Source organism: Rana temporaria, chromosome 12, assembly GCF_905171775.1.
Source record: "Rana temporaria chromosome 12, aRanTem1.1, whole genome shotgun sequence".
NCBI classification, from domain to species: Eukaryota; Metazoa; Chordata; class Amphibia; order Anura; family Ranidae; genus Rana; species Rana temporaria.
In genome coordinates, this window is record NC_053500.1 from 44,647,322 (window position 1) to 44,660,772 (window position 13,451).

Sequence of the window (13,451 nt, forward strand, 5' to 3'; positions counted from 1 at the left end):
GAATAAAGGCACCATTGTACCCCTCTTACCTGGGCCTGACCGGTGCTGACGGCGCCTGCATCCGCCATCGCTGTAACTCTTTCCTCCATTGCAGAGAGACAGCTGTAGAGGAAAACGCTGGGCTTTTGAATTTCCCGGGCTCCGCGTCATCAATAGGAGCCGGAAACGGAAGCGCCGGTCAGAGAACCCGCCCTCCAGTCCCTGCGTTCCAGGCGCCAGGAGCCACGAGCGCCACGCCTCCACAGGAAACGCTGCGTCGCCGGCGTGACGTCACCCGCCAGACCGGGACCCGGAACCGACATGCAGGACATGTTTCTTGAAAGAAACGGTACCTGCCCGACCACCGGGGTCAAAACCTGCGGACTCCGGGCACCAGACGCAGCGTCCCCTATGGATCCTAAAGCTCCCGTGAGCAGGCGAGACCAGAGGACTCCGGAGCATCCCCCCTTAAAGGTACAGCGGAGGAGCTGGGATGGTTCAGTCACCACCTTACAAAAAAAAGGTAAAACAATGAGGGAAAAGCCTGTCTCCAGCCTTGGAGAGAACGCAGCTCCCTGGCTCCAACCTGATGCTTCCACCATGGCGGAAGAAACACAATAACTGAAGCCATGGTGGAAGAGGAGGGATTTAAAGCCTGTGGGTGTTTCCTACAGAAGAGGCGGAGCTGCGCTCTCTCCAAGGTTGTCCTGAAAGGCGATTTGAGAAAATGTCCCAGCGGAGTACACAACCGCTTTAAAGCAGTTGTATAGTCTAAAAAAAAAAAAAAAAAAAAAAAACACACACCTGTAAGGCAAAAAGCATAATGAGCTAGTATGCACTGCATACTAGCTCATTATGAAATACTTACCTTAGAACGAGGCGTCGTTATCTCTGCCGGATCACGCCGAGGGAGATGACATTTTCCCTCTGCGTGTCTTCTGGGTATCGCGGCTCCAGCGCTGCGAGTGGCTGGAGCCAGGATGTTGTCACTCCCGCACATGCACACAGGAAACTTCTTTCCGGCAAGGTCCGGCATCTGCCGGGCCTTCAGCCGAGAATCCCCTGTGCGCATGCGCTGCTGAAGTCAGAGGCTCATTGCGAGGGGAATATCTCCTAAACTGTAAAGGTTTAGGAGATATTTTTTGTTTACCAACAGGTAAGCCTTATTAAGTACATGCAAAATCTGCACCTGTGTCCCGGTCCTACCAATGATAGCAAATCATGGCCACTGGAGGGGATGTAGAGACATTCCGCCTCCAAGCTGACATCACTTTCGCCCTATACCCACAGGGGTCCCAGAACTTCTCCTCCAGCCCTGTGAGCACCTCCAGTGGCCATGATTTTCTATCATCGGCAGGACTGGGACACAGGTGCAGATTTGCATTTGACCAAATAGAGTTCCACCTAAAAATTGAACTTCCTCTTAACCCACTCCTCGCCCCCTTACATGCCACATTTGGCATGTCATTTTTTTTGGGGGGGAGGGGGGGCTTCAGGAGAAGGGGACTTCCTGTCCCACTTCCTCCTTCCGCCGAGGGGCTGGAAAGGTGATTAGCTTAATCGCCTTTTCACAGCCCCTCCCTGTAGGCGAGCGCCTGTCCAATCGGACGGCGCCGCTCGCGCATGCGCAGTGGGTGCCCGGCCATGAAGCCGAAAGCTGTCAAGGCCGGGTGCCCACAGTGACAATGAAGACTCCGGCCGGGGAGGGGGGGAGAGGAGCGGAGCCCCGGCCGGCGCGTCGCTGGAACGCTGGAGCAGGTAAGTGTCAGTTTATTAAAAGCCAGCAGCTACACTTTTTGTAGCTGCTGACTTTTAATAAACTTAAAAAATGGGTGGAAAACCCCTTTAATGTCAGTTCTAACATTTTAATAAATCGCACACTAGATGGTGATTCACTTTCTATACACAGCGGTGGGGGGAAATGCATGAAATTCGGAGAGGAATCGCACTGCATTCCTGTTCAAATTTCATGCGATTCTTTGCAGTGCAATTTGCGCACATTTAGTTTGTACCAACGCAAATTGCACCGCAAAGTATCGGTACTCTACATAGGGAAGTAATTGATCGAAAGTATCGGTACTCAAAAAAAAAAAAAAAGTATTGGTGCAACCCCATCATCCATGTCTATGGGAGGCTATATGCTACCTGGGCAGTGGAAAGCCTGGACACTGGCATTTATGTTGAACGGACTTGGCCAACCCTTTGCAAGGACCCTAAAAAGGTAACCAAATATGGCCCAAAATTCAATGCTGGCAGTGTTGGTGTCAGTGTCACAACATCTAGTTCTTACATTCTATACAGACACCTCACTTCCTTATTTTCAGTACACTGGGACCAAACAGAAAACATATTTCTCTTGCAATGCCTGCTAGAAGCAATATCTTATATGTGCCAGAAGCACATAAAGCCGCCCATTATACCCACATCTCACTCCCCCTCTGTAAGTGTAGAACATAAATGATAATGAAGAGGCTAGGGTTCTCCCATACTCTAGACAATACATTGCATCCTATACGTGAAGTGTTGGGTACAGCAAGTGCATGCCTATAGAGGAATCCCACTTCCCCTGTTTAGGGGGCCTCTACATTCTGTGTGCTTTGATTGGGCAGCCTGTGCAAACACCACAGAGTAACAGCCCCCTCCCCTTATTCCTCTGCACAAAAGACTTCTACACACTACACTCTGGTGTTGATTTACTAAAACTGGTGTGCACAACAACCAATCAGTTTCTAGCTTGTTCAATTAAGCTTTGACATAAAACAAATGGTAGCGATTGGTTGCTGTGCCAGATTTTGCATTCTCCAGCTCTAGTAAACCCCCCATATCCCATATGTGCTTCCATGTGACAACCTGCCCACTTACTGAAGAGGCATGCCACTCAGCTTGCCCAACGCTTCAGGAGAAATTATCTGGAGGTGCATGAACACACATGCTTCCCAGAATAAGTCATCCTGAGTAAGTTCACCTTTAAAGCTGAACTCTATGACAAGTATATAATCTTGGTTTGCTTTGTGTATTTCTTCTACAGATCTGTGTAGTAACCAGTGTGACACTGTTGTGTGTGTGGGAGCTTCCTGTAATAAAGACCTCTCACTGCTGCTCTCCTTCCTTGTGCAAGGTGACTGGTCTTGTCTCCTCCACCTCCTGTCTGGATCCTGGCAGGCCCCTCCCACAGTTCTACTCTCTGCACAGATGTAGAGTGATGATGCCACTACTTTTACAAGGTAATGTCAGGGTTTTCAAGCGCAATTGGTGCACACAAAATGGATTTATATTAGGGTTGCACCAATACCAGTACTGATACCAAGCATTTGCACAAGTACTTGTACTCATGCAAATGCTCCGATGCTTAAAGGGGCTGTAAATCCTATGCATTAAGGTGAAAAAACACCTTGCAGTGTCCGGCCGCCCAGCCCCCCCCAGTTTTACTGACCTGAGCCCAAATTTCAGTGGGCGCGATCCCGCATCACTGCTTCTCGGCTCTTCATTTGACAGATTGATAGCAGCGCAGCCATTGGCTTACGCTGCTTTGAATCAAATACAATGAAGCAGCCACCGGGGGCCGAGTCATACACACGGCGTCTATGGATGCAGAGTGTATGACACAGGAGCGCGCCTGCAAGGTAACCCCCCTCGGGAGAGAGCTTTCCAGAGGGGGTTATCTAATGCGGTGAAAGAGCCGCCATGGGACCCCAGAAGAGGACGATCGGGGCCAGAACGAACGAGTTGAGGCAAGTATGATATGTTTTTTTTTTTTAAATAACAAACACTTGAACCTTTAAATATCACTTTAACCACTTGGGACCCGGGGCATTGTAGAATGACGGCCACATGGTGGCTCTACAATGCCGGGGGGACGTCATGACGGCCTCCGGGGGGGGCACGTGCGTGCCGGCCGCATCACGCCGATGCGTGTGCCTGGCGGCCACGATGTCCGCCAGGTACCCGCGATTGGCAGTCACAGAGCCAGGGACGTGGATCTGTGTGTCTAAACACACAGATCCACGTCCTGCCAGGGAGAGGAGACCGATGGTGTGTCCCTTGTACATAGGGACACCCATCGGTCACCTCCCCCCCACAGAAAGAATGACCTAGCAGGGCACACATTTAACCCCTTGATCGCCCCCTAGTGTTAACCCCTTCCCTGTCAGTCAAATTTATCAGTGCAGTTTTATAGCACCGATCGCTGTATAAATGTGCATGGTCCCAAAAATGTGTCAAAAGTGTCTGCCGTAATATCGCAGTCCTGACAAAGATCGCAGCTAACCGCCATTACTAGTAAAAAAAAATTATAAAAAATCATAAATCTGTCCCCTATTTTGTAGGCGCTATAACTTTTGCGCAAACCAATCACTATACGCTTATTGCGATTTTTTTTACCAAAAATATGTAGAAGAATACATACCAGCCAAACCTGAGGAAAATTGTTATTTTTTTTTTTTTTAATTGGGATATTTATTATAGAAAAAAGTAAAAAAATATTGTGTTTTTTTCAAAATTGTCGCTCTTTTTTTGTTTATAGCACGAAAAAATAAAAACCGCTGAGATTATCAAATACCACCAAAAGAAAGCTCTATTTGTGGGAAAAAAGGACATCAATTTTGTTTGGGAGCCACGTCGCATGACCGTGCAATTGTCATTCAAAACGTAACAGCGCTGAAAGCACTCGGGGCAGACCGCCTCGATTTCGGTCCCATTATTGGCACCTTTATTTCCTTTCGGCCGAAATGTCAGTGCACCTCTACAAATAAGACCACATGGCCATATTAGGTCACTCCCGCCCATCGGCTGCGGCCGGGGCATACCCTGCTCCTATTTACTCTTACACAAAGTGGGTGACATCATTGACCAAATATGGCCACATTACATGAATGTCACTGACTAAAGACCACGTTGCCGTATTAGGTCAATGATGTCACAAACACCACAGCTGCACTTACACAAAAAGGACAGTGGATGCTCGTGACATCACAGACCTATCATATCCATGTCACTGACTAAAGGCCATGTGAATAAATTAGGTCAATGATGTCACATGCACACCCCCCCCCCCCAACCTTTTTTGTGCATATGCCGCTGTGGGGTAAGCCTTGGCAGGGGATGCGTGTGACATCACTGAACTTATATGGCCCAATGGTCTTTAGTCAATAACAATATTGAAATGTGGCCATAATAGGTCAATGATGTCACGAGCATCCCCCACCCGTGTATCCCTAATCTACACTGTCAAACAGGGAATTGATTATCAGTGCAGTCCCAACAGTGCCGCCAATCAGTGAAGGAGAAAAATTACATGTTTGGAAGGAAAATAAATAAATAAATAAATATATATATATATATATATATATATATATATATATATATATATATATATAATATTCTTGGGCGCCTAGGTCGCAATTGCGACTAGAATTAGTGACCTGGGGTATCCTGTGTCTCCGTTCCCCCCCGGTAATTGGGGCCGCTGCTTTGCGGCCTACTGCAGGCCTATAATTCCTACTGTAGTCTGGCGCCATCTTGTGGTCGCCACTGGTACGACAAGAGACAACCAGCAATACTAATGGGGATTTCTGCCTGTATTTACTGCCCGCCCATCTCCTTCCCAAAGTGGAGAAGAGCAGGAAGTGATTGTGGCCGTCATGTGGCGCCTTTTGCCTAATGATGAGTGGGGGGGGGGGGAGCTGGATTAAATAGCTTCATATAACCATTTTAATTGCTTTTTTTTTTTTAAGTAAAAACTGTTTTTTTTTTTTCTTAATTAAAATTATTTTATTATTTGTCATCTCCCTGCTTGGCCTCTTTCACCTCTTTTTATATATGTTTTTTATTCTAACACCCTAGAGAATTAAATGGCGGTCGTTGCAATACTTTGTCACACCGTATTTGCACTTTTTTGGGAAAAATACACTTTTTTCAATAAAAAAATAAGACGACAGTAAAGTTAGCCCAATTTTTTTTTATATTGTGAAAGATAATGTTACGCCAAGTAAATTGATACCCAACATGTCATGCTTCAAAATTGCGTCCGCTCGTGGAATGACGACAAACTTTTACCCTTTAAAATCTCCATAGGCGACGTTTAAAAAAATTCTACAGGTTGCATGTTTTGAGTTACAGAGGAGGTCTAGGGCTAGAATTATTGCTCTCGTTCTACCAATCGCGGCGATACCTCACATGTGTGGTTTGAACACCGTTTACATATGCGGGCGCTACTCAAATATGCATTAGCTTCTGCGCGCGAGCTCGGCAGGATGGGGCACGTTTTCTGGCTCCTAACTTTTTTAGCTGGCTCCTAGATTCCAAGCAAATTTGTCAATATAATATATTTCCAACATTTTCATTTTTTTCCCCTTTATTTAGCAAAAAAATTTAAATCTCAGTGGTAAATAAATACCACCAAACGAAAGCTTTTTTTGTTTGGGAAAAAAAGTAATTTGGGTACATTGCTGCAGGACCACACAATTGTCATTCAAAGTGCGACAGCGCTGAAAATTGGCCTGGTCAAGAAGGGGGTAAAAGTGCCCAGTAGGCCAGTGATTAATCTCATATGGCCACATGGTCCTATTTAGCCAATGACGTTGATGTAATGTGGCCAGTAAGGATGAGCTCCGGCGTGTTCGCATAGAACACGTGCAGAGCCCGCCAGGAAGTGAGCACGGCGCTGTGCTAATCACAGCCAGGGAGACATTGTCCCGATGCTCGGGTGCAGGGATCGTGAAATGTCTCCCTGGCTGTGATTAGCGCAGCGCCGTGCACACTTCCTGGCGGGCTCTGCACGTGTACTATGCGAACACGCCAGAGCTCATCCTTAGTGGCCATATTAGGTTGATGATGTCATGAGGATCTCCACCCCTTTGTGTACATATAACTGTGGGGCGGGGAATGCTTGTGAGTGACATCATTGACCTGATACAGTCTTATTTGGTCAATGACATTGAAGTAATGTGGCCAGATTAGGCAAATGATATCACAGGCATCCTCGCCCCTTTGTGTACATGCAGTCATGGGGGGCAGGGGTTGCCTTGGCATCCCGAAGGCTCCACTCACACTTGTGCGTCTTGTAAAATTGCACTTTTCTGCACGCATTTATAAAACCACATCACGTTCGCCGCACCATTCATTGTAAATGACATTCACAGCAAGCTAACATGCGTTTTTTGCGTGAAATTTTTTTTTGCAAACGCTGTAAAGTGAGGTGTAAAAAATAAAGCACACAAAACTGAATGCATAAAAAAGCTCCATGATTTATAGGGTACCCCCATTGAAATGAATGGGGTTCCCTATGCATGTTGTGAGTAAAAAGCTAGGTGTGAATGGGGCCTAATAGGAGCCAATCAGAAGTCAGGGCAGTTGCTATGACTACTGCACTGAATGACTAGGCCCAGCTGTCTGTACATCTTCACACTGCAGAGACAAGAACACTCAGTGCAGTATCCCTAGTAGCCAATCAGAGCCTGCCTTAGAATGGTGTGGCCTCAGTAAGCCGAGTTCTGATAGGCTGCTAGGGCTGGCTGCCCTGTGCTCCACTGAATAAGGTAGGTGGGGGTGTGCCAGTAAGTGGCCAGCGTGCCCCCCATCCCTGTACAGGGCCGGCCTGTGCACACTTACACACTCGGACTTGTCTCCCTCTCTGACTCTGACAGGCACCACGACCTCTCGGGTCTCGCTTTTCCCCGGTAGGACCGGCTTCTCCTCGGAGCCCGGGCTCTCGCTGCCGGACTCTTCTTCCTCCTCCTCGCTGTCCTGGGACGCACGTCTCCTCCGCCGCCTCCTGTCCGCCATGTCGGTCAGGAGAGAATCCGCGGGGCTGCGCTGGAAACTACACTTCCCGACGTGCACCGCGCCCCTCCGTACAGATGACTGGGGGAGGGGACTACAATTCCCAGAGTACCGTGCGCCGGACCAATCCGTGTGGTGGCTTGTGCAGCGCTTCCGGTGTTTCGTCGGATTAGGCGACCCGTCAGAGTTTGTAACGGAATTGACGTTGGTGTGCGGCGATGAGGGCGGAACATGCGCATTGTGTGCCTTCCTCATGTGTGGCGCTGGGAGAGCCCGCCCCATTCACACAGCAAAGGTCGCCATCTTGTGGCTTGTTCCCAGTATGACATACTCATTACCATTGACTGACACAAAACTTTCCAATGACTAAAAGTAGAACCAAAGGCAAAACTTTATTTTTATCTCTTTATATAGTAAGGGAGGGCTTTAACTCTTGTTAGTTTCTTCGTGCCATTTTGGATATTTCCTGTAACTTCCTATCTTATAACCAAAACAGGAAGTGAGAGAAAATCCAAAACAGGAAGTGCATGAGTACCTGGTTGTCACCAGAACTAGTGTCCCCACTGAACCATTCCATCCCTATTCCTGTTCTGGTGACAACAAAAAATCTTCTTTGACCACCTGCCGCTAGAGTTGCCACCTCATCCCTTTAAAAAGGAACACATATGAATTACACAGGTTCTGAGGTTAATTTAATGCAGGTAAGGCACCAAATGAGTCTAATTACCACCTTAATTAGCCACAGAACCTGTGTAATTAATATGTGTTCCTTTTTAAAGGGATGAGGTGGCAACCCTACCTGCTGCCCGCCGGCCATCAAATGACGGCTGCGTGGTGCGGCTCTTGTTCTGGGCGGGCGTCATATGACGTACTCGCCTTTCCGGGTGTCACTGGGGTCCCGATGCGCGTGCCATGCGGCCGCGATGTCCACCGGGCACCCGCAATTGCCCAGTAACAGAGCAAGACCGTGGATCCTACCGATCCATGTCCTGTCAGGTGAGAGGAGACCGATGGTGTGTTCCCAGTACAGAGGAACACTGATCGGTCTCCTCCCCTTGTGAGTCCCCTCCCCCTACAGTTAGAATCACTCCCTAGGGAACACATTTAACCCCTTGATCTCCCCCTGGTGTTAACCCCTTCCCTGCCAGTCGCATTTATACAGTAATCAGTGCAGTTTTATAGCACGGATCGCTGTATAAATGTGAATGGTCCCAAAAATGTGTCAAAAGTGTCGCTGTACTAATGACACTGGCTGGGAACGTGTTAACCTCAGGGGTGATCAAAGGGTTAAATGTGTGCCTAGCCTGTGTTTGTGTACTGTGGGGGAGGTGGTTTTATTTGGGGAAGACATGGATCCTTGTCCCTGCTTTGCAGGAACACAGGATCAACACATTCATTAGTGATAGAACAGCAATCTGTTTTGTTTACATAGACAGACTGCTGTCTTGCCTCTGTACCAAATGATCAGTGGGTGCCGGCAGACATCCAGTCCGCGGTACCCGCAGATCAGCTCCCGCTGTGTATAATCACAGTCTGGCACCATGTCAGTGTCGGTAGGTGGTTGACCCTGTCAGTTTCTTTGTGCCATCTGTGTCCCATTGGGGAGATTTCCTGTCACTTCCTCTCTCATAGCTAAAACAGGAAGTGAGAGGAAATCCCCTTGAAAGTGAACGAGTACCTGGTTGTCACCAGAATTAGTGTCCCCATTGAAAGATATACTCCCTATTTCTGTTCTGGTGACAACCCAAAATTTGGAATCTTCTTTGAAGTTCACAAAAAGAGAGCATGGGGGTACAGACAGCAATAAAAACTGAAATTCATTGGTATAAGCCAGGGGGAACACAAAATGCCTCAACATCAGTGAAAGAAAGCAATGCCCCATCATTGGTATCAGTTGGAGTAGTAGTGCCCCAAGGGCCAGATAAAGACAAGCAAAGGGGCCACAGTTTGGAGACCCCTGGTATGAGCAATCATAATGTGTAAAAATAAAATCTTAATCACTTCCCCAGAGTAGTACAGTGTTACTATGGTAACACTGCATTGCTATGGTCACAGTGTGTTAGAAACAAAATTGTAAAAAAAAAGAAGAAAAAGTAATAAAAAATAAATAAAATCATATAGCTGGATTCATGTACAGTTACGACGGCGTATCAGTAGATACGCCGTCGTAACTCCGAATCCGCGCCGTCGTACATTTAAGCGTATGCTCAAACTGAGATACACTTAAAAAATGTTGCTAAGATACGACCGGCGTAAGTCTCCTACGCCGTCGTATCTTAGCTGCATATTTACGCTGGCCGCTGATTTACGCCTAGAATATGTAAATCAGCAAGATACGCCTATTCACGAACGTACGCTCGACAGTCGCAGTAAAGATACGCCGTTTACGTAAGGTGTTTTCAAGCGTAAAGATAAACCACCAAAAAGATGGCGCAGCCAATGTTAAGTATAGACGTCGGACCAGCGTCGTATTTTTCACGTTTTACGTCGTTTGCGTAAGTCGATTCAGAAAAGGGCTGGGCGTAGGTTACGTTCACGTCGAAAGCATTGACTATTTGCGACGTGATTTGGAGCATGCGCACTGGGATACGTCCACGGACGGCGCATGCGCCGTTCGTTCGAAGCGTAATTTACGTGAGGTCACGATTAATTTCCATAAAACACGCCCACCTCTTCCACATTTGAATTAGGCGGGCTTACACCGGCCAATTTACGCTACGCCGCCGCAACTTACGGAGCAAGTGCTTTGTGACTACTGCACTTGCCTCTCTAACTTGCGGCGTAACGTAAATAACATACGTTACGCCCGCACAAAGTTAAGCCGCCGTACGTGAATCTACCTAATAGTTTTTTTTTTTTTCCTTACATATTGTCGCCAGTCGGTGTCCCTACTGTACTGGTAATAAATGTGACAAAAAAATGACAACTTCAAAAAACTCGCCATGCCTCTTACTAAATACCTGGGACTATCTACTTTCCAAAAGGGGGTCATTTGGGGGCATAGTTGTACTGTCCTGTCATTTTCGTGCCTCTAGAACACATCATGATTGATCGATTTGGGTACAGTGTTGGGTACGATTTGGGTACAGTGTTGCATGACTGCACAATTGTCATTCAAAGTGTGACAGCGCTGAAAGCTGTAAATTGGCCTGGGCAGGAAGGGGTTGAAAGCGCCCGGTATTGAAATGGTTAAAGAGCACACAAAGCTCAATGCCTGAAAAGGGTACATAAAGCTACTTTGGCATGCTTATCACACGTAGGACAGCCTATTGAAATTAATGGACTGCCCTGTGCGTGTAGCATGGAAACACGCATTCAAAACGCATGCAAGAACATGCCTTTTACAAAACGCTAGGGGGCAGATCCACAAAAGGATTACGTCGGCGTATCTACTGATACGCCGGCATAATTTTAAATTTCCTGCGTCGTATCTTTGTTTTGTATCCACAAAACAAGATACGACAGCATCTGGGATCGATCCGAATTTTTCGGCGGCCGCTAGGTGGCGTTCCCATCTAAATCCGCGTCGAGTATGCAAATTAGCTAGTTACGGCGATCCACGAACGTACGTCGGCCCGGCGCATTTTTTGACGTCGTTTTCCGGCGTATAGTTAAAGGTGCTATATGGTGGCGTAATCAATGTTAAGTATGGCCGTCGTTCCCGCGTACAATTTAGAATTTTTTACGTCGTTTGCATAAGTGATTCGCGAATAGAAATTTGCATAGAATGCCGTCACCGTCGTAAGCATTGGCTTGTTCCGGTTAAATTTCGAGCATGCACACTGGGATACCACCAGGGAAAAAAAAACGTTGTTTACGTCAGGTCACAACGTATTTACATAAAACACACCCCCATTACATCCATTTGAATTCCGCGCCCTTACGCCGCAAGAGATACACTACGCCTCCGTAACTTACGGCGCAAATTCGTTGAGGATTCAAAACAAAAACAAGTAAGTTACAGCGGCGTAGTGTATCTTAGATACGCTACGCCCGGCGCAATAATTAATAATAATTATTGCGCCGATGTACGTGGATCTGCCTCTAGGTGTGAACCTACACTAAAGTACTTCTTTAACCTGTGGTCATGTGACACTGCAGCCCCAAGTCCTTTTTTTTTATTCTTCCTACATGCTTGGGTCCTTCTTTTGGTGTCAGTGCCTGTATTACCAAAAAATATTGGGTAGTATATTGTGTTCACATGTGCTAAACGCCATTTTAGTTTATTTTCCCCTGTAGATATTGATTTGATAAACAGTTGTGTAAATAGTGTACGAGATAAAAAAAAAATGCAAGCGCCACTATTTTATTCTACATGGCCTCTGTTTTTTAGAAAATATGTAATTGTTTGGGTGGGTTTAAGAAATTTTCTAGAAAAATTTAGCATTCAACATGTGCAAAAAACAACACAATTGCTATGGATGGAAACTAGGTAAAGCCCAACTCAGGGAAAAACAAAAACTCCCCCATCCACTCCTTTCTGACTGATCACTGGCAAAAACAAACAAAAATACAAACAAAGGTCACGTGACATTCTTCAGTCTTTTCTTTTTGGTCCTCACATTGCTTCAGGGGCAGAAGAACTACACTGGGGTGGTGAGAGGACCTGTCACAGAAAGGGTAATAAGCAGGGAGAAGTGGTCATTGGCTCCTGCTGCTGTTGATCAAATCCTGTGAGCAGGGGGGGGTGGGGGTCAAGCCATGCTGTGTGTGTCTATAGATGCACACAGCCAGACTCCGGAGCAAGACGGCAGGTGTGCCCCCATAAGGAAGCAGTTCATATGGTGGCGCACTAAAAGAGCAGGAGCCAAGAGCGCTGGCAGGTTATTCCCAAAGAGGAGGTTCGGGGCCACTCTGTGCAATACAATTACACAGAGCAGGTAAGTATAACATGTTTATTATTAAAAAACAAAACAAAAAACAACGTTTTTACAAATGCTGTAAGTCCTGAATGAAGATGACCACGAATCCAGCAGTGCAAAAGTAGTCCGAAATCTCAAGCCCCCTGCACTGAAGTTGTCCTCTTTTGGAACTTGAAAGAACCCCGCTGCTCAAAATCCAATAGGAAGTGTCACCTAGGGTTGCCACCTGTCCGGGATTAACCCGCACAGACCAGATTTTAAATCATGTGTCTGGGTTTCAGTCCGCCTGAAACCTGGACACAGGGCCTGACCTCGGAACAGGGCCTGACAGAAGGGTGAGGGGGCACTATGCGTTGCACATTACTATTCTCTTTGGAGTGCCCAAAGGTGTTCCAGGTCTGTTACAATCCTATAGTGTATACTAAAAAATATATTTTTTCCTGTGCACTGCTAAAGTGTTCGGGTTTGGCTTGAAGAAAAAGTAGCAACCCTAGTGTCACCATCATGGGGTGTATTGAGTAAATAGATACCAAACACGTCAAATGACTACGGTACCCAAAACTGTCAACAGGTGACGCCATAAAAGCTTTTAGGCTCGGTTCACATATGTCCGGCCGCGGTTTCAGCGCGGTTTTTGAAAGGAGTCCGGTGCTGTTTTGTTCATCATTTTGGGTGCAAATTTTTACTTGACACCGCAACTTAACTGGACTGAAAAATACACAGGACCTTTTTTTTAAACGGACCACAGCCGCTCTGGACATATGTTCAAAGCCGTTCGGTTCACATGTCATCGAATCGGAGGCGGTTCAAAACATGTGAACCAAGCCTTAC

General features: G+C 46.8%; 1 protein-coding gene across 3 annotated transcripts in view; it reads right to left on the reverse strand.

Annotated features, from left to right (window-relative positions):
- Positions 1-7,907, reverse strand: part of CASC3 (CASC3 exon junction complex subunit) — a 49,896-nt gene extending 41,989 nt beyond the window's left edge. For 2 of the 3 annotated variants that reach the window (XM_040330591.1, XM_040330590.1), the window contains exon 1: positions 7,588-7,907. In XM_040330591.1, the coding sequence (XP_040186525.1) occupies positions 7,588-7,761 (174 nt within the window). In that variant the 5' untranslated portion in view covers positions 7,762-7,907. The remainder of the gene's footprint in view (positions 1-7,587) is intronic. The other variant, XM_040330592.1, reaches the window with a different exon arrangement.
- Between the last annotated feature and the right edge of the window lie 5,544 nt (positions 7,908-13,451).